This window comes from Dermacentor albipictus, chromosome 7 (assembly GCF_038994185.2).
Source record: "Dermacentor albipictus isolate Rhodes 1998 colony chromosome 7, USDA_Dalb.pri_finalv2, whole genome shotgun sequence".
In the NCBI taxonomy this organism is placed as follows: Eukaryota; Metazoa; Arthropoda; class Arachnida; order Ixodida; family Ixodidae; genus Dermacentor; species Dermacentor albipictus.
In genome coordinates this window covers 13,250,553-13,272,516 of record NC_091827.1, presented here as the reverse complement: position 1 = coordinate 13,272,516, position 21,964 = coordinate 13,250,553, and the positions used below count along the sequence as shown (strand labels likewise).

The window sequence follows — 21,964 nt, the reverse complement described above, 5'->3', positions numbered from 1 at the left end:
GAGCACGTAGCATAATACAGCTGATCTGTACCTATTCTTGTTTCTGTTCCGTTATCATGGTGAGCAGGAAAAGAATAGCGGGGGATTTAGGCTAGGTCCTCTGTTCACTGAAGAGAGAAACTATGTTCCTGCTCTCGACATTCTTCAGGTTTCATTGTTGGCTGAGTGTTCCTAAAAAAAGAGTGGCAATGTGGTGTGTTTCTCTTGCAGTGAACAGTGTTCATAGATGTCAGGTTGCACTGCGTAGTTGTAACAAGATGCAAAAAAAACACTGTCAGACATGCTGGATGATAATACATAACTAACACAATGCGATAACATTTCTTTCTTGTATCTTGTTTCAATGAATACAATGCAACTTAACATTCGTGATCACGGTCCACCTAGCCTACAAGCAACCTTTCATTGATCAGGATTGCTTGTTGATATGCTTTTGCGTTCATTTACGTTTCTGTCACTTTTTTTTCAGTTGTGTGGCGAGTGTGACTTGGATCGTGCCATGAAAGAGCAGTTCCACGAAGTTCTCTGGGTGTGTACATAACTGACGTTAAGCATAGTGCTGTGCTGAATATGCCAGAATAAGCAGGAGGAAGCATTAGGTCAGGAGCTTCTATCTAAATACATGGGAGTGGAGAATTGTTTTTCCCTTGAGCTTCTGTTTAAAGAGAGTCCACTAATTTGTGAGTAGCACATTTGCAAGCATTGTAAACATTGTAACAGTTTTATGTAAGCTGTAAATTTGCATTTCAAATTTCTCTGCTTTAAATACTCTAACAGATGCAGTTCACAGAACTGTGGTATCTGCTTTTGGTGCAGACTTACAGATTTGTAAACGTTGTGCTTTCAGGTCTTAAATAAAATTTTGCTTTCCCAAGTCACTAGAATTTAGCTTCCTCTCTCACATGTACCAAATATCATTCAAATAGATCTAGGAGTTGTCTCATGAAAGCATATCTGCATTTTATGTGTATTTGAATAAAGAAATCGGAGTTGGTCATGAGCTAAGGCTTCCTCTTAAAGAAAATATCCTCAAAGTATTAGCGCCCAAGTATTAGTGACTCAGTGAACAAGGATCAGCGTCTTAACTAAGCATGGCAGCAGTCTTAACTAAGCTGCATCTTTCTGCCGTCTAAATGAAAACATCTGTCAAACTCTTCATGGTGCATGCTGATATCACGGGGAAACAAGATGCCTGGAATCAAGTTTGAGATGTCCCTATTCTGATACTGAAGCAGTGTTGTGAAAGGCAAAAATTTTCATCCACCCGAATGTAGCACGAGGCTACAAAGAAAACCCATACGGGTTTCTCAGAAAGAAAACTTCGCAGTTGAGCAAGAATTGAGAAGCCTCATTTCCATAGTACCCGCCATGGTTGCTCAGTGACTATGGTGTTGGGCTGATAAGCATGGAGGTCGCGGTATCGAATCCCAGCCACGGCGGCCGCATTCCAATGGGGGTGAAATGCGAAAACACCCGTGTACTTAGATTTAGGTGCACATTAAAGAACCCCAGGTGGTCAAAATTTCCGTAGTCCTCTACTACGGCAGGCCTCATAATCAGAAAGTGGCTTTGGTACGTAAAACCCCATAATTTAATTAATCGAGAACAGTATATAGGCACCTGTGTCACGTGGAAACGAAGGCACGCGCAATTTCTTGTTCCGGTGCCAGCAAATCTCCAGCCAGGTCGTCGCACGCCACATTCGCAACTATCGCCGCGTAAGATATTGCGATAAACATCTTCAGCTATCTGTTTTACAGCATGTGGTGCGTACTGTTATTGGTAGCATACTGCACGCTTTTTGTAGGCTATAAACCAAACGCGCTGCCATTCCCTGCTACTGGCGGCGCGATGTGGGCATCACGTTTCGTTTCAGCGGTATCCGGCGTCGCCCACCAGCTCAATTTCATTTTGGCTTCCCCTCACCCTCTTAAAACACCACGTAATAGGCAATAGGACAACAACAAAACATGTTCATTCCCTCCCTCCCTGTTTGTTCACAGGAACATGGGAACACACTCCCGAGGCACTTGAAGGCCTGGTGCATTGACATGCAGTTGTCGGCGTAGGTACCATTGTGACACTTAGTTGGGCTTTGTCTACAGCTTTCATTGCAACACAATCTAGGTAGCTTTCTATATGTGGTTGTGACCCTTCTTTCACTACATTATTTATAGCAATGGCGTGGCCGTACTGATGGCTGCCCTCAACCCCCAGGTTTCTCAACAGCTTCACTATGCTATCGGTGAGTCTTGACTAGTATCTCACACAATGAATGAAGCATCTCTTTTTATGCAGTGTTTACACAGTAAACCATTTAGGAGACAAATTTTTTCAGCTTTAAACAGTAGACTTCTGTTAATTTATCTTCAGCTAATTCGATTTTTTAGTTAACTTGATCTCGACTGAAGGTTCCGGCCAGCGCCCATGCATTTCTCTATGCCCAAACATTCATTTGAATCCTAAAATTGGGCTTTGCCACGTACTTAGAACTCGACCTGTAAGCACACACGTGCCTGACCTCTGTGGTGACCACAATTAGCAACCCCTTTATTGGCAGTGTCCGTTTCGGTAAAGCTTAGGAGAGAGTGAATGCGTTGAGCATACTTTATCACTCGTTGAAAGCGCTTATTTTCGGCCAGCCCCAGAAAGATTTTCAAGCAATAAACTGTGTGGTGAAGCTGACTTTGGAAAACCGGCAAGCATTGTGCAACACATTTTTCTTGCCATAAAATTAGGTCTGCTTTAGATTTCTACTTTGTTTATAAGCTTTATAGTCATTTTTACATTCATTTTCTGCTTTGTATACATAGAAAGTGGGCCTTCGTTTGATTCAGGGGTCTGCTAGACTCTGGCAAATACTTCCAATTGGCAGTGTGTTTTGGCATGTTCTATGCATAGGGTTTAATTCAACCCACCAGATAATTTGAGCGATTTGGTCGGTCCACTCAAGGTTGAATTAACGGTAGTGTATTGAATGTGTCAGATTTCACACATCCGATATGCAACACAAAATTTTAAGAATTGCCAACAGTTGTCTGTATATTCTAAACCGGAAACTGCTGTCTGTTAAGACGGCAGTTTTCCTTAGGAAAGCTAGCTTGCCTAAAGTATTACTGTTGCATACAGAATTTCTTGCTTGCTTTCTTGCCTTGCTTTGACACTTTGTTCTTTTTTATTCAGCATTGGGTTGCAGTTTGTTTCCATTGCTAATGTAGACGAGAGCACCGGAGTGTACATATTAAAATTCCTGTTCATCCCATCTTTTCCAGGTACTGTGGACGTTCGAAATGTGGGCTCACCTAATGACATCCCAGTCAGCTTTACAGATTTCACGGTGCTTCGTTTCTCGGAGCAGTACACGGTTAGTTGTCTTTACTACTTCCACGGTTTCTGCTACAGCTAATGCACAAACAAGGTCTTGTTTGTAGAAACCACAAGGTTTTTAACTCGAACACTTGTCTGAAGATGTCTTAAGGGATGCCAAGAAGCAAAATTCTTTGAGCTCAATTAGTAAATTACCCTTCTACAATATTGAAAGTCACTCACACCATGAGGAGAAGGTTTAGGAAGCCAGAAAAGATGCCGAAACGAAAAACAGTCGGCTACAGTACCATGAAGTTGCTACATTAGCTGCTCGGTCCTACTTGGCATTTCATTGGTAAGAATGGAATGCATCATGTTTTAGCAGAGCCAAGGACTGTCATGGGCAAATTTCAATAACTTTTACCAGCTCACAACGGCCCAAATACGTGAAAATACTTAGAAATCCACATTCGTACTGTTGTACCGGCCTTGTAGTTTCGGCGCAACATTCATAACATGAATCTTTGACCTTAATTTGGTCTTGTATTAATCACCCTATTACCATGAAATTAACAAGTGTAGAGCTTCAAAGGAATACTTCATCAGTCTAAACTAATTTTGTGTTTCTCTTTAGCGTCCCTTTAAAATGCCATTTTTCAATGAAAACAAAATATTTACGTAAATCCTAAACAGACATTTACATCATTGCTACCCATGCAGAGTACAGCACAAGTAACACTGTACATTCTTTATTGCTTTGTGCTGCATCATATATTTCTAATATTGCTAGAAGAGGTCAGCAGGAAGCATTTCATGTAACAGCTGTAGTGCACCAGCAAGTTTATGCACTTAAGCTGAGTGCCCTCAGCATGCTCGCAGTGACTAGAGTGAATATGTAATGTGATAGTCAGGCTCCACATGTCGCAGAACTATATATATTCAGGATTTTATACCTTTGAAACATAGTTAGCACCCAACACGGTTGTCGCTTGAATCTATTACTTTTAGGCTCCCTAAGTTCTATGGTTTACCTTAACATTGAGGCAGCACAGTTCCATGCAAGCCAACAAGGCACTTCTAATGTTTCCAATGTTAAAAATATGACATGGCTAAGACTCATCTGTACAGCATGGTTCTTTCGAAAGTTGCTTTGTGCTAACTTATTATTTATTTATTTATATTTAGAAAAGGTAATCACTGATGACACCATCATACTTTTTAGGAAAGGAATGAAGAAGCATTGCTGAGCTACAAATTTGTCCTTCCGTCGGTGAACCGCCGTACAAGCTTTGTTTACGGTGCCACCAAGGTGTACTGCGTGACCCGTAAGTACTCTCTTGAGGGAAGGTGTCAATTGAAACGTTTAATCTTTCTCCAACAAGTGCCATATCTGATTTTTTTTTATGCAGTGCTGTTTATGCTCAGGCCTACCTCTTCTACATTGAGAGTGCCAGCGCAATAACTTAAACTTTGTGTTATGCTCAGAAGTTCAACATAAATCATGCCATGCTGGGGTGATGTGTTACAATGTAATTAAAACAATTAGGTCAGGCTACAAAATTGTAAAATATGAAACTAACGATATAATCAAAAACAGTAAGCTTAGTATTGTTTGAGGCAAATAAAAATTTGGTTGCTAGAGGTTATGCTGGTTTATGATTGTCGCTGTTCAGTTCTGCATTTGACATAACGCAATCCTCTGCAATTAAGCAAGGAGCCATTCTTGCTTCTTTTTTTGCAGCAATAGCTGTTGTGGTGGGCTATCATCTGGTTGAGAATCATATTATTTTATTTATTTACTTTAAATACTGGAGCTCTGCAAGAGCCATTGGCATTGTATGTCACTGCTATCAAATGCACAGGTTGGCATACAGGTCAAATGGCATCACAAGGTCCAGACAGGTTACAGTGGAATCTCGATGATACGAATCTCACGGGGTCACGAAAAATATTCGTATCAGCCGAAATTCGTATCATCGAAACAATTAAAACTAGCTAAATCAAAGAGTCAGAGGTGAACTCACTCAGGCACAAGTACGTAAAAAGGATTTATTTCTTGTAGAAAATTCTCTAATGTCCTCTGCCTCTTTTTCTTTGTCAGGTCAATTAGCAGACTTTGTTCAAATCCATAAAAACGCGTGCACGTGTCGTCGCTGATTTCGTTCGCGCACGCCTCAGAACTTAGCGCGCATTCAGCGTTTCAACCGCTGGTGGTGGGTCCTTCGCCGTCGCCCACCTCTAACACAATGAACGCGGCCCGAAGCACAGCAGCCACTCCGTCCAATGGCACGCGGAAAATGAAGAAAAGCACAAAAGCAACACAAGTGCCACCGCTTCGAACTCTTCGCGCCCAGTCGCGGCCTCCGCGCTGTCCGGCGCCGCGTCCGCGCCTCCGCACCAAAAGAGAGAGGGAGAAATCGCGTAACTGCGCGCTGTTCTCTTTCACTGCCATCGGTGGGACTCATTCTCGCGGTCGCGTCCATCCGTGCGCTGGAATCGTGCCAACTGTGGTCTCTCCTCCGCGCAGCGGCGCAACCTCCTCCCCTCCTTAGCAACCGGCGCGCCGGTCAGGGGCGCAGCTGCGCATAGCAACCGTGACGTCACACAGTCGCGGTAGAACGGGCGCGCGCGCGTCGGCGGTGGCACCACCGCTCCTTCGCCAGCCGTTTCGTTGCAGTCGAGTGAGAGGCCCGTGTTTGGGCGCCATGCGGTTCGAGGAGCGCCAGCGGACGCCGGATTCCCCCAACTCCAAACGCCAGAAGAACAAGGAGCGAATGCGCATGCCACGAATGAACATGTCACCAGATGCGAAAGCAAGGGAGGCAGAAAAGAAACGCCAACAGCGACTGATTAGATCGCCGGGTACCAAAGGCAGGGAAGCAGAACGAAAGCGGCAGCAGCGACAGGCGATATCGCCGAACACCAAACCGAATGAATTGGAGCGCAGACGGCAGCAGCGTCTGGCTTTCGCCAAGCACACTTTCAAATTTCCAATGTCTTCGGTAATTTTCGTATCAACCGACGCGGGTCGAAAATTGATTCGTAACAACCATTCTCTAACACGTTGCAAAGTAATGGGGCTCGGCCGGGACCACAGAAAAATTCGTATCATCCAGAAATTCGTATCAGCCGTGATCGTATCATCGAGATTCCACTGTAGTAGCAAAATCAAATTGCACAAGGCAGGGTGACCAGCTGTGTTCACTACAAGTGGATCAGCTCTTGTTTGTTTTGCTGACTTGCCTGTAAAATTCCAGTTGCTTGTCTCAAAATCTTACACAATCTTAGACAGACACAGTGACATGAACAAAATAATTTTAGGGGTATATCACTAACTGGAGCTATGCACAATGCATCAGTCAGCCATAAGGAGATCGAATTCTTCAGAAGCATGCACAAGCATTAAGCAGATAGCTTTGCCTTTTGTGCTTTTTCTGTCTTTTTCTTTTCGTTGCGTATATGCACATTCCATTAGCATTTGCGCCTCGCATAATAAACAGTGTTGAGAGTCGGTGCTGTCCATGTGTGCTTGTTTGTCTTCCGTGTTGTTTCTTGAGCTTGAAAAAAAGCTGTTTGAATATGAATCAAGACCAACTAGCTCGACTTTCAGTTTCTTTAACTGTCAAAGTATAGCTCATGTAATGCATCGTGAAAAACAATGGAAGAACCGCTGTGTGACGAAATACTGACACCGAGTGCAAACAGCCAACTGTCTATCTTCCACTTCGTCTCAGTAAGACACCTTACACATAATACTGAAGCTTACAGCACGGATCCAATCATAAGTGTTCAAATGTGTATGTGGCAAGTTTTAAATGTAATTATTTTCATCAGCACTTTTGCTTTTGATGCATTATCTTGGTGTGCACACTTGTGAGCATAGAACCTAAAGGGGCCGAAAGCTGGAATTTTTATTTCCTAGCGCACGACACTGTTAAACTGATAATAGTTGTGTTTCTATTGTTTTTACTCCACCTTTTCAAAACAGTTGAAAGGTCTCAAAGAATTTTTGTAAACATTAAATGTGTATGAATTCGAAATAGATACAGTAGCGCATGAACCATATCTTTCATTCAGGATTGCTCCATTTTTTACTAGATTCTTTTGGCAGACTGTTTGAATTATTTTATAATGAAGCCATGCTATTAATTTGGGCCTGCTGCTTTTTGGCTCGAGTTACCTACTTATTCTTGTACAAGTATACTTAAGGGTCTGATAAGATGCAGCAAATGTCACTGTCATTGTGCTGTGGATTCACGCAGGGGTATGTGTGTTTTTGTTGTGTTTTTCAGCTGGCAGCAATGGGGATGACCCAGATGTGATAGAATTCAAGAAAGACAAGCTCCTTGGAGCAGGTGAGGCAACCTGCTGATTCTAGTCTCAGTACAAAGACTGCTTGCTGTCTTTTATTCTTGGCTTTTACTATAGGAGGCAGCTATATACTGTCAAACATTGACATAAGGAGCACGGATATAACAAGGTATTCGGATGTACCAAACTTATTCTAAAACGTTTCTCGCTGATACCACCATGTTAATTATATGCTTATAGGAAATATCTGATGTAACTAAGACATTTTTGTGTCAGATGTGACTTCGTTATTGCGGGTTTTGACTGCAGTGCTTTCAAGCTGAATTCGTGGCATTAATATCATGTTGCCTCGGGAACTCTGGCGTTATTCTCTACCTCAAGTACTAAATAAGCCCTGCTGTAGCTTTGAGGGCTTTGTATTTGTAAAAACAAGCTGGAACGCATGTGAAAGGTAACAATAAGTTTACAAAATAATTTTTGTGCATGAATCACAGTGATAGCTTGAGCAAGTTGATAGTTATTCTAAATTGCATGTAGGAAGCAAGCTGCCACACAATAGCTCATCATCATCATCAGCCTATTTTATGTCCACTGCAGGACGAAGGCCTCTCCCTGCAATCTCCAATTACCCCTGGTCTTCACCAAGCAATTCCAACTAGCGCCCGCGAATTTCCTATGTGCCAACAAATGTGTGTGTAGACTAATCCATACTTGTGTATTTCTCTGAAAAAAATTTACATTCTTTGGGCCTTATCTTGTTCCACAACAATAATCGTCATCGGTCTTGCCCACATATTTAATGCTGCACACCCGGTACTTCCAAGACATGAATGGCTTGTGTGTTATCAGCGTGAGACAGCATTCTCGACAGGAAAGTAGCGAGCACAGTCTTAAGAAAGGAAATGCAGATAAAGCATAAGACCGTTAATGTTGTTGGACAAGATAAGCCCCAAAGGGTGCAAACTTTTTTTAAGAGTGTAGGAATCTCTGGAATGTGACTCCGAACACCGCGATAGGCAGGATTTGCAGTGGCTTAAAGCCATGCAGAAGATACGTGATGGGATACTTTTATTGTTGGTCGCATCAAGCACACATGCAAGCAGAAGAGCCAAACCAAGTTCATCTTCAAAGTGAAACAGCATGAAACAAACGAAGGGCTGAGACTCGGACAACACGAGTGCTGAGTCTCTGTGCTTTCTCCATTTTGCACTGTTTGATTTCAAAGATACGTTAACCTTCGAACATGCCCAGCTTGCTCTTTTGACCAAGTCTGTGTTGCACAGGCTCAGGTCAAAGGAGCCTTTGCTTTGTTGCTACATTTGGTTGCTGTGGCCTGCGTAATTGCCCTGGGTGTCCTTAGCAGCGTGGCCTAGATAATTATACTTAACTACAGTGTTATAAACAAACAAGATGCAGGTCGAGTATTTACTGCTAGTGGCTGCGTGTGGTGCCGTTTTAAGACCTAGGCTCAATTTTATTCACATCTAGTCTTCGCCACCGAAAGTTGTCCAATAAGAGCATCTGAGCTTTTTTGGAAACTAGTTGTGAAAATGTAGAATCTGGGACCTAACTTAACCCAACAACAGAGTTTGAAGCTGTAAGTATAACTTTGTTATATGTAAGTCACTTATGTAAGTCACTTCAGTGCCGATCCTCAAGCTGTTGCAATAAGTTGCACTTTTGCTGTTCAGCCAAATTACAACTTTTTAACCATATTGCTAGCTATAAGTTGCATCCAATTTGTCATCTGACGGACACACGCACCCATAGGTACAAGTTATTTCCCCTCCTAGCATGATGTCAGCACTGCTTAAGTAAAAGCCTACAACAGTGAACTCATTTTGTGGGGCAATTGCAAAAATGCCGCTGCACCGTGCATTGAGTGCTCGTTAAAGAATATCCGGTGATCAAAGTAAACACGGAGTCCCTCCACTGCAGTGTGCCTCATAATCAAATCATGGTTTCGGCACATAAAATCACAGAATAAAAATAAAGATACTAATGAATAGTCTATTATTTTCTCATGCAGCAGTGACTGCTGTCCTGTTTGTTCGCAGGTTCCTACGAAGGAACACCGCTGTTCTTTTCACATGTTCACGGCATTGTCTGCATTCGTTCAGTCCATGCACCTGCGCAGGATGCAAGGTTAGTTTGACCTCTGTGTTCAGAACCTTCACGATTCCTGCCTCATTCTTTCAATCCTTCTCTTTGAGTGGTCACCTTCTCAGCATCATTGGCACTCAGCTGCTGAATGAGGCATCACATGTTCAATCCTCAGTGACTTTAATGCCCCAAAAATATGTATAAATACGTTAATGGTTGCTGTTCTGCTATTGCGGATAAGTTTGCAAATTTTATTGCTAGCCATGTCAACTGTTTCCCAGTTGAACTGCAATGCAGAAATGACAGCTCACCTTCACAAGCATGATATACACTGGGCAGTTGCACAGAATTGTCAGTTATTTCCTCCCCGTCCACATCTTGTTTCGTATTGTATGGTCCACTCTTGAACGCAATATCCACTAGTAAATAATATTCAAACCAACAGAACTTGAACGTATCAACGTTACAGGAAGTAAAGTGCCTAATGTGCTCTGTTAAGTAGGCCTGTATTGGTTAAAAATGATCGCCAAGAACTTGTGTCAAAATTGAGCTGTAATCTGTCCTGAAATACCAATTTTGCATTTCCTTTAATGGAGGATCATACTGCACATGCATTCTGGGACCCCTGGAGCACATTATATAATAGCACTTGCCAAGCAATCTTGCCCCGACTGATAATAGTTTGATCATTATTTATTCATTTATTACAGCCGTACCGTTGAACTTTTGCTTCAAGATCATGGTTCTACCGATGATAAAATGGAGGTCAGTACTGCAAGCCCAGCTTTTTTATTAATAGTGCATCTGTGTGGCTTGAAGGGGATATTCCATTCCCCTCTCGAGTTCTGGTTGATTATTCCAGTCTAACAGAACTCAATTTCAGTCACTCTCGAGTTCTGGCTAGATTGTGCAATGTCTTAGCTAGCCATTACGTTGTACAGCATCTCTACAATTAAGCATATAGTGTATCAAGTTTCTGTTTTCTGTTTTTGAAAATTTGGTGCCCCGTGCTCCTGTGCAGTTTTTCTTACACTTGCCTGCGTCATTCCAGGTGGCCAGTGTCGATGAAAGCAATTTCGCCAAGCTGCGTTCAGCATTTGTGCTGTTTTGCAAGAGTGAAATGGTAAGTGTTGTGACATGTGCACATCTCTTCACTAATTTTCACTACTTTTCACTACTTCACTACTTTTGTGCCTTGGTACTAGTGGCTGCTGAACACCTTTGAAGGCACGCAATAAAAATAACTCAGTGCTCCTCCAAGATGCCCACAGATAAGTTCTGCTCCATGTGATGCACCCAGGGAACAATACACATTCGTTGCGTAGATTGTGACTATTATTCCCGTTGATATGACAACAGAGCACACGTGTGCGGATCTATCAGTCGGTTGCCACGGGTAAATTCTCCATTGCTTCATGCATTTCGCTGTGCCTTACCTTCTTTTTGCATCTTGAGGTCTGCAGCACAAGATCTCCTCAAAGTGCTTCTTGCCTGTTGAGATTGATTGAGGCCTGTTCACATTCTTAGGAGACTATGCAAGGGAAAATTGACATCCACCCAATTTGTAGCATGAACCTAGGAAGGAAATCCACACGGGTTTCTCAGCAAGAAAGTTTTGCAGTTGTAGAAAATTTTGAATATTCCTTAAACTGTGAAGCTTTCTTTCTGAGAAAGCTCTATGGGTTTGCTTTGTAGCTTCAAGCTACAAGTCGTGTGGATGTCAATTTTCCTGTCCATTAACTCTCCTCTACATTGCGTGCTTCTGCAGAACTGATTTGTGTATGAATATTAGTCGGCCGCCTTCAATACTGAAAGTGCTCTTGAAAACTGAGTGTTCACAATGCAAATATACAGGACATGAATACGCACAAGGAACGTTAATGCCTGTGGTATCCGGTCTTCTGTTCGAGGTGTTTGTTTTATTCATGCTACAATGATTTCGCTGAGCATCAACCAACCTGTCCAAGAACAAGTTATCTTAATTCACATAAGCATTGACTACCAAATGGTTATTTATGAAATGTCAAAGAAGCTTTATTACATGCAGACAGGTGATCAGAACAACATTTCTGCGTAATAAAGTTTATACTGCGCAAAAACAGCTCTAACGAAGACTTGGATGAAGAAATTAGGGTAGGTTCACACACAAGCACTGATTTTGTCTAGTATGAACATACACCATCTTGCCCTCAAGTTTCACTGCTGCTGCTTACTTATACAGCTCTAGCTGTATAAGTGATACATCACTTCTTTTATAACAATTGGAGACAAAATTGTTCGACTGCTGTTTGTCAGAAGTACTGTGATTAGCTTGCACATGCGTGTTGTATTCACATATTCATTAATGGGTCAGCACCCTAAATGAATCGATTGGAAGTGCCACCTGTGTTGACGTCAATGTGCCTTTGTTTTTGTGACTGTCCTCCTTGTGGCAAATGTGAGGGAAAATCAGAAAGTCTTTGCCATTATTTTTTATTAGCCAAAATAAGCTACATAGAGATAATTACAAATGTACATACTGTTCGATGCACCTTACACTATTTTTCCATGTAGTCCCCACACCAGTTCAGAAATCTGTCCCATCACAGTCGTCAATCAGTGACGCACGCAGCCTCTCCAAATGCTCATTGTCATGCTAGTCTTCACGGCCTTTTTGCGAACTCACAACACCACCACTTTGCACTTCTCAAAGTGAGGCACCTTCCCTCATACGTGGATTCCCTGTGGATTTCGATGGGCATTTGTCTCTTGCTCATTAGAAAACGAATAACACTTCGTTGCTCGTTTGCCGTGGATGTGTGAAGCACAACCGCCATCTTCAGCAACTGACAGCAGCGCCGTGCTGCGGAGCTACCGGTAGATAAGGTTGGGCCAGTCCAAGAAATGTCCACCGCTGGGAATGCATATGTTGACGTCGCATTTACAGCCGTAATTCTGCTAAAAAAATAGGGACAAAAACTTTCTGATTCACCCTTGTATGCCTTTCAGCTTTCTAAATAAACAGTTTGAAGTTAGTGCTCACATACGTCATTTGTGTGCATTTATGTCCCATCTATTTATTCTTGCTGCAAGTATACCCGTTCTTCGAGAAAAATGTATTAGCTAGCCCATGACCAAGTACTTCTGTACATTGCAGCTCAGGAGCGAAGCAATCATTGACGAAATCTTCCTGGGCCGTACGGAACCGTCCAGCGAGCCAGACTCTGCGCTGGACACGTGTGTCTCTCGCTTGGGCTATCGGCTTGTCGATGATGTTCCCGCTTCAGATCCTCGGTGGGCACACCAGTACACAGCAGGTGGCCTTGGATCGTCCTCTCTGTCGCTCCTCATCCACCACCAGCTTGAAGACAAGCTGCGCGCCCACCAGCTGCTCCTCAGTTTCCTCAAAGGCGTGAGCCTGTGGCAACGGGTGTGTACCAGACAAGAAGCACCACCTGGTATTTGGGCATGCAGATGTTTCAAATGCCTTATCATGGTTATTGAATCATTCGTCAGTCTGAGAACATACTGCCAACTTTGAAAGGAATTGCAGTCCATTCACATTAATGCAAACTTTAGCAGGGGGGTTTGGCTTAGTTAGTGGTGGTGCATAATTACCTTTCTGTGGTAAACACGGGGAAGGCGGGCAATGGAAATTCAAGATGATGAGCAAAACGAGAACAAGGTAAAAGTGGGAGCCAACATTTCGACAAGTGGGCTTGTCTTTTTCGAGGCGGCGTATGCTTTCCTCGGCGCAGCACACATAGGTAGGGTTCTCCTAAAAAGGGAGAGGGGGTAAGCAGGGTGGGTATGGCAACGACCGAAGGTATGTTAGCGGCGAGGTTGTAGAATTGAGAATAAAGGAGGGCTGTGCACAAGGCCGGAGACATAGCCTTGTGCACAGCTTCCCTTTATCATCTGCTTCGCTGAAGGTCGTGGGCGATCGTGTCTGTGAAAAAGATAATAAAAGGAGCGGAAGAAAACGGTGCTCATGAAAAGAAAAAAAACTTAAATGGAATAAATATATAAATAAAGGTAATGAAAGGGAGGGTGGAAAAAACACTAAGCAACCAAACTGAGTGTTGTTGCGTATAGCTTGAAATTTATCATAGCAAATAGATTCTAAAGCTCCCTTTGAAATGTTTATGCCTATTGGTTGCAATGTCTTGAACTTATGAATTATGGTCTTGAACTTATGATTCTCAATATTTTTTTTTTCTCATTCAGAACGGAAATGGTCCCACTTTTACCTTGTTCTCGTTTTGCTAATCTATTTTGTGATATGTGCATGACCTTCCTTCCCTACTCATATGCACAAGTACATACACGACTCACACACATACAGAGCGTACATGTGTATGCCTTACATTGTGAAAATACCATAATCATGCAAATGCCTTTTCACTTGGTATGTGGGTTTCTTGGTAGCTTCTCGCATTGTTGTCAGTTTTACATGTCTGATTGTGTTGAACTGTTCGGGCTAGTATCAGCTCTGTTAAAGTCGTCGTTACCGATTATTTTTGTTTCACGTAATACGGAACTGTGTGAAATGTGATCCAAGGCAAAAGCTGTGATTTAACGTGTCAGCAGAGATTCACAGAAGGCTCGTTATTATGCCTCCATGTCTAAAAGCTAGATAAGGTGTGTGCCATAAAGCTGAGGTGAGATCCATAGAACACTAGTGGGAACATAATGAGATGGCACGGTGCCAGGATTCTGGATGTTGTACTGACATTGTTGCATTTCACGTGCAGCTTTATGCCGTCACTGTGCGTGGATCACCGATGGCCACCAACTTGCTGCTGCAGGAGCAGGCTGAAAAGCTAGTCGCTGCCATGCAGCTGCGCTCACTTCATGCCCAGTGAGTAACGAGCCACAGCATTCTTCAGTTGAACATTTCGTCGGTGTTGGGTTGTTCAAACGCACTGGCACAGTTTGCACCATTTGTGGTTTCCTTGCTTTTTGGTCACACTTCTTTTTGTCCAGTGCACATTTGCCTTCATTGTTTGTTTCTTTGCCATCTGTCTTCATAAGAGCACATTGTTGGCATGTAAAAGGGTGGCTCAAAAATAATGCATTCTTACCTACTTAACATGACCACAAGTCTAATTGAAATGAAACTTGTTGAGGTACTAGAGATTAATAAAAAGAACATATTGTTACAGTTACGACACGACTTGACACTGCATAGAGCAACCACTGCAAAGATCTTTGAAAACTGAATGGAATGAGTGCATGTGCAGTAGAAATTCACTGGTACATTTTTCTAATAGTACAGTGATACCTCGTTAAACCTTAGTTGGCCAGAGCTCGGAAAAAGTACGGACTAAACGGTAGTACTGCTTAACCGAAATACCATGAGGTCACCCACTTATCTGTCAAAAACGGAACTCAGAGAGAGTGCGATGAAAGGGAAAAAAACATCCAGTGTTTATTCACTTCGCACGACAAAAGTGTTCTTTTCATTTGATGCAACGGCGGCCTAGCAGCGACAGCAGCAGCCTCAAACTTACTGAAGCTGCGAGCCAGCTTTTCAGCCAGCCCTCTCTTCTCGGCAAACACTCGTATGGCAGATTCCTCGTTGGCGTTCTCCGTGCACGCACGCGGTAGCACTGCAGAAGTCGTGGGGCGCCTTTTTCATTGAGGGGTGCTGTTCTCGTTGCGACAATTGCATTCAGGAGGCTGACGTAATGTGTAGCTTCTACCCTTGTCAGGCCTGAATCGCCCGTGCTGTTCCTTTCCGTGTCATCCTCATCACTGTTGCTAGTTGACACTTCGGCAACAGAGGCAACCATGGCGAAAAGTCGAACCTCGTAGCCGACATCTTTTCGCGGTCGCAGCAGCGCTGCCAAGCAACTTCTCTGCATTCCAAATGCCACACACCGTAGTCAACAGCAGATCCCTGTCGCGTGCCAGCGTCGACTTCGTGTCACGTTCCATAGCACGAACGATGTCTAATTTTCCTTCTATGCTGAGCACCCGGCATCTTTTTTATTCGAGCTTTGGCATGATGCAAGTCCTTGGTTGCATGATGCCACAACGCTCTCTGGCACAGTGCCGAAATGATGTTGATGTGGCTTCACGCGCAAACACGCAGGGCGCTTGGAGGCCATTGTTCCAATCTCTGAGGCTTGTTGTTCTGCCAGACCGCCCGATGGAGATGACGCACCACCATGTTTGCGCGACGAAAAGTGGAAACGCTACATTTTAACCGATACGTACGCAATAAGCTGGCATGGTGTATGCGGATACAAAACACATTATGTTAAATGGCCGCTGAGTCGGGGATTTGACTTTACTACTTTTTAAACAAAACGGTTTAACGAGGTTTTACTGTATTGTAGTAGTATTGGAAGACGGCAAGCATTGGGAATGCAGTAACAGGAATCTGTAGGCCATGCAAGTGCAAAGTAGCTGTGTGGACAGCTTGAAAACCAGCAACACATCAATGGGTTTCTGCTGTATTTACAGAATGTCTGCATGGGGAAGAGGGGTGTTGCATGTCGCTATTTGTGTACTCGTAGTACTCAATGTACTCAATGAGTCCAGGAGCTATGACAGTGGAGAATCTGTAAGCTTTTGTCTCCTAAAGTGCAGTTGTGGCAAAAAGAATACGCAGGGAGTCCTGCATACTACATTCTCTTGGCTTCACTGTGAATTATTTGGGAAGTGCTACATGTCGCTTTGAGTTTTTCCAAGGCTTTTTTTTTCTGTGTGTCAGATTTGTGAATCCTAGGCACTCCGTCACCTTCTTTCTCATTTCACTTCCATGCCATTCCAAGAAAATTCTCCCTGGTATAATTATTTCTTTAGAACTTTGGTGAAGACTGCACCATGGCGAAAACATTAGCAAGTAAATGTGCTGCCATTCTATTTTCTCTTAGCCAAGAACAGCGCATGTCAATAATGATTGTTTGGCCATTGTAATTCCTTCGCTTGCACACACTTTTGTTCCAGGTTCAGTGCTGTGATCGATGCTGGCATCAAGCGTGTAATCGAGGCACGTAGGGTCTCTGCATCTGGACGACTGACAGCAACGGACCACTTTTACCAGCAGGTAAAAGGCCTTGTCTCAGTCCTGTGGCTCTGGGTCACTATTAAGACATATTCAAATAGCTGCCAAGTAGTTCAGTTCTGTTCATGAGCTGCAGAAGGTAGTAGAATTGCAGACTTCAGTCACTGGCCATCTTTTGAACTGCTCTTCCCACCCTGCTAAGAAACACTGTCTCACAACACCACGTTACCACACCTCTTGTGGAATTCTTCTGGACTGCACTCATCAAGGTGCCACTACCTGTCAGAAGGGGGGGCACACCAGAGCCCCCCAGCTGACTACTATCTGTGGATCTGTCATTCACCAAACTCTACAACATGGATGCCTGCTGGAGTTCATGGACTTCAATGAACATAACAAACCATACATGTACATAAAAGATGCTTCACTTGTTCTGTGCCAGAGGGTAAACTCTTGAATGAAAAAAAGAACTGAAGGAACGAAACACTGCCTGGTTTCAGAAAAATTGGCAGATGTCTAATTTTGTGCAACTCTGTGTAGTTTGGCTAAAACTCTTACAGTACAGCATACATAGCTTGTACGTTGTAGATCAAACTTTTTCGCTTTTTGGAAGTTGACTTAAAGTAATTACTAGCAATGAGGGAAAGTGGTCAAAAGGCACTGTTTAAAATTGATTTGCCATGCTAACTTTTGCTATCCAATTAGGATAATGGATATTTAATTGGCTGCTCGTCTCATTTCCACTAAAAGTTCCAGGTCTGTATGTGTGCCCCGGTCCAGGCCACATGGAAATTCGGTAGTGCAGAAGTGCTTGTAACGGCACTATGATGTGTCACACTACAGTATCATTGATTGAATTATCTCGAATCTCAACAACCCCACAAATGCAACAAGCGACCGGGCAATTTTACAATCACCTCATCAAAATTGGCAAGCTTGGGTATGCTTGTAATAAGTGCAACTGGTCCCTGTGCTACCTGACTAAGTGTAGCTACTCATGGACTGAGAAATAACTGCAGGCTTGCCACTCCGAATATAGACGGATGACCCTTAGAGCACTTATTGACCTCCTTAGTTACAGGCTTCAACTTGTATTTCTTCCCCGATTCCACTGCATTGTAGAACACTATAGTCGAATACAACTCAAGTCTGCAATGAAGCCCCGCCCACGCTTTCATAACCGCCAGCCACTGTTCCTCCACGAGGCTGCAAACAGTTTGTACTTCAAACTTTCCCTGTTACCTAAATAAGGCGCTAACCACAAGAACAAAATTATAAGCGCATAATTTTGTACATTTTCAATCGTCTATTATAGTGGAACGGCGAAAGCCTAACTCTTTATTGAATTGAAATAAAACGCTTGCTTCACGGCAACTATATATTGCCAAGTTTCAGTTCAGTTGGCAGTGAAGTTTCATGAGCATAACAGGGTCAACAGTGAAATGAACTGTACCGTGGACTTTTGAAGAGTGAAATGCTCAGACTCGATACACTTTGTCCATGTCTGTTTCGCACCTCATCACTTCTGCCGACAAAAAGACTCTTCACGAACAGCAGACGCTCTGGAAGTGTCAAGTACGATGCCATTTCGAAATGGTTGCATGACAACGGTTTTGTCTGCTTCTGTGATTGGCTGGCGGAGTAACAACCTGTGCGGTTCGTGTGCCTTGGTTGCCAACTGCTGTTTTTTGAAGTTGTATGCTAATATAGCACCTCTCCAGCAAAATGGACACTGCACTCCAGTAATGCTCTATTGCTATTTGTACGACAACAATTTTCTTGAAAAGTGCATTCACACCGCAAGATATTCAAGAGCATGTTCAAGCTGCCTGCTTGCAAATATTTGGTCTAGATTTAAATAATCGCATTACAAAAGTAGGGTCAACTGGTAGGAACATCCTTTGGGGTTAGTTGGTTCGGGATTACGATATGGAATTACCGCACGAATGCGAAGAAAGGTACAGCGCACAAGAAGGCGCATAGAAGTAGTGTAAGCGCTATTCTTTCTGGGACCTGTGCACTTCCAACCACAACTATACCTTGCCACGTTTTTTTTTTTTTTTTTCAGTTGTGCGTACACTACTTCTATTTCTATGTGTTCTTATGTGCTGTATCTTTGTTTGCATTGGCACAGTAATTCCCTGCAAACAACTGCTAATGTGCTGAAAAACAATGGTGTGAATGCACTGAAACATTGTTGTGACAGTTGTGCCCTCGTAAGTTGGTGCACTTTCTTGTTAATCTTTGCCTTTCCTTTTTTGCACAGGTCTCAGAACTTGACAAAATTTTTCCTGCCCTTGTTGAAGAGGAGGAAGCTAAGCTGAACAAGGGAATATCTCCCAAAGATGAGTTTGCACTGATCACCGAAGTGAACGCAATCTTTGTGGTGAGTTTGTTTTCTTTATGCTAGTCCATTCGCGTTGCCTTTCAGCGATATTCGCTGGCACGTGTTTGTTTACTGATCACATGATGTGCGGTTCTTTTTGTACATAATTCTCAAGTAAATTTTTTATAAAGCCAGGCATCATGACACCATTTCCTTGTTCCTAGCTTTCACCTCCTGCCTTGGAGGGGCTGATCCTTTTGCCCTGGTCTTGTCATTCCTGTTACTGTACACTGTATTTGAGCATAACAGGCACTGAAATTTAAATAAATTAACGATAAATTGAGGGTGCAAGCTATACTAGAATTTTTTCTTGAATTGCCGCAGCTTTGTGACAATGGAATGCATTGCTGTGAAGCCCTGCTTAACTATAAATTCTTGTTTCCCATAGCTGCACCACATTTCGACAGAGCATAGCAGTGTAAGTGGGAGGTCTGAATGTACAGAAGAAAACTATTTGTGGAGCTTTGCCTCATGCTGAATGTAGTACTGGGTTTGTCTCCATAAAAACTTGTGCCTTGTTCAGTGCTGTCATTTGCATTGGGTTATACGCAACTTCTTGTTTTTATGCGAAGCATATTACGAGAGCTCAACCCAGCTCCTCAGGCGCGGCGGTGTCGCCTTGAAACCACGTGACACCGTGACGTCACGACAGAGGAGAAGTGGCTTTGGCTCAACTCTTGCAAGACGGGCTGGGTGGGAATCGAACCAGGGTCTCCGGAGTGTGGGACGGAGACGCTACCACTGAGCCACGAGTACGATGCTTCAAAGCGGTACAAAAGCGCCTCTAGTGAATGCGGTGTTGCCTTAGAAACGAGCTGTTTCTAAGGCGTGCGTCTCTTGCTCAGGCGCACATTTCGTTGCCGCGCCGAACGCTGCTTTGCTCGACGCTCACCGCGTCCAATGCGGGGCGCGTAGTAGCTGCCCTGTAGCCCATTGTCTTACACCCCTTGGCGGGTCGACGGGAACGCTGTCGCGTTCCACTCTTGAAGGCGAAGCAGTAATGCATGAGTTGTTTCTTCGTCTAGCCGAACCAGATATAGCCAAGCAACAGCAGTTCACCAGGCTAAACAGTGGTTCAACAACTAAAATAAAGGCTAGTATGCTTCGCATCCTGGGCTTAACCTTACCTAAGCCACAGCCATTTTTTTTTTTCAAGAGTTCTAATTGGGAGAGAAGGTTAAGTCTCTGGTTAAATTATGACTGGGATTTGTTACAATAAAGCTTTGTATATTTTTCAGTATTGTCATTTTCATTAATTATAGGTGACAACATGTGCTTGTTTTTTTTTTTGTGTGTGTGTGTTGGAATTGGGAGAGAAGGTTAAATCTTAGGTTGAAGTGTGGACTGTTGTGTATAGCCACTGTTTCATGGAAAACTCTCATTCTCGTCTGCTGCCACACCCATTTCAGAAAGTCTTGCAAGAGGTGTGCCTGTTCAGGGAGAAAGAGCAGCTCGTTTACGAAGCTGCCCGAGAAATTTCCCTGGAGTTTAGGCCGTGGACGTCGGCACTTCGAGCTGTCCTTTGCAAGCAGGTGTGTACATTTCTGACTCGGTTTATGGCACTGCTTTTGGGGCTAGCTCGATTCTTTAATAGCTGAAGTATATATGCAAATAGCTGCTTTGGCTAGAAATATTCCTAAGTTAAGGACTACCGCATCATCTTTTGCAGCAATGGTGGGGTAATGAAATTAAACCATGGGGTGAAGCTGTCGTGTGGAAGTTGCGAAGGTTGTGGGCTTGCACCTCCCGCCCTCAGCCTTGTCTCGCATAAGTCTAATTCATTATCAAAAAGTATTCCTGCTAATTGAGAAGAACCACAGCTTTCCCTGTGCTTTCCTTTCCTTCAGTACCTGTCGCCCTTCAGCCCATTACCCTTATCACAGCAGGTCCTTTCATACACTACGCAGCAGCATTCATGACAGTCATCCTCATTTCATTGTGTTCCTTGCGTCCTGCACACCATTTTCAACCATGAGTAAGTAGCGAATACGTGCTGACATTCCTGTCCTCTCTTTTCGCTTCACTTGCAGCATAGCATGACGGTCATAGGCGCGGTTCCCCTGGCCGATGACGCTGCATCTCGTGGAAGAGTGTTCCAGCAGCTCTGTGACCTGGCAGACCTTGTGCTCAACGGCTACAAGATCCAGCTGGACTCGCTTGGCCATGACCCAGCGGTGTACGAGGCACTCGAGCTGCAATACCAGCAGGACAGGAAGCGCCTCATCGCACCTCTCAGTGGGTGCTCTTCAATGTCACTTCGTTTTGCATTTAGTATTTCACGTCACTTGATGTTACAGGTATAGCTTAAAATCTACTGCTCGCTTGACCTGTAATTCCCATTCAGGATAGACAATGGAGCTGTCCCATCAATGTATAAAGCAAATGCGATATACATCACTAGTTAAAGAAGTACAGTACGGCAGTTTCTATGCAGGGTGTTTCAAAAGGTCATTTGAAACTTGAAGATAGGGCAGTTGTCATAATTAAGCAATTTCCTCAGCTTTCACCCCAGAGGCATGCGTGTTAAAATTGCTTGAGGTAGTAATTATACTAATTGTAAATTTTAGGCCAATTATCTTTTTAGCCGAATGAGTCGTATGATTTATTTTAATTCAAGACATAATCTGCCTGTCATCTACAGCATTTTTGCATTTTTGCATACTTGCTAACTTAACACTGCATGTATTATCTCAGCTTTATTCGTTATTATAAAATTCCCAACCGTTGTTGAAAAGATTTGAGCGCGTACTTACAGTGCTGCCTGTTTCATTTGACTTCGGCTTTATAATGTTTTTAATATGTATATGCCGTATCTATTAGATTATAAGGCGAGGGCGCAGTTGGGAGACCTAAGAAAAAGAATT

General features: G+C 43.3%; 1 protein-coding gene across 1 annotated transcript in view; it reads left to right on the top strand.

Moving 5' to 3' along the window:
* Nucleotides 1-21,964, top strand: part of Nup133 (nuclear pore complex protein Nup133) — a 41,653-nt gene that overhangs the window by 7,066 nt on the left and 12,623 nt on the right. Inside the window, exons 8-22 of the mRNA XM_070521642.1 lie at nt 470-529; nt 2,004-2,065; nt 2,178-2,245; nt 3,273-3,364; nt 4,529-4,631; nt 7,599-7,661; nt 9,675-9,762; nt 10,431-10,485; nt 10,772-10,843; nt 12,857-13,129; nt 14,454-14,560; nt 16,657-16,756; nt 18,981-19,100; nt 20,510-20,632; nt 21,131-21,335. Of these exons, the coding sequence (XP_070377743.1) occupies nt 470-529; nt 2,004-2,065; nt 2,178-2,245; nt 3,273-3,364; nt 4,529-4,631; nt 7,599-7,661; nt 9,675-9,762; nt 10,431-10,485; nt 10,772-10,843; nt 12,857-13,129; nt 14,454-14,560; nt 16,657-16,756; nt 18,981-19,100; nt 20,510-20,632; nt 21,131-21,335 (1,591 nt within the window). The remainder of the gene's footprint in view (nt 1-469; nt 530-2,003; nt 2,066-2,177; nt 2,246-3,272; nt 3,365-4,528; nt 4,632-7,598; nt 7,662-9,674; nt 9,763-10,430; nt 10,486-10,771; nt 10,844-12,856; nt 13,130-14,453; nt 14,561-16,656; nt 16,757-18,980; nt 19,101-20,509; nt 20,633-21,130; nt 21,336-21,964) is intronic.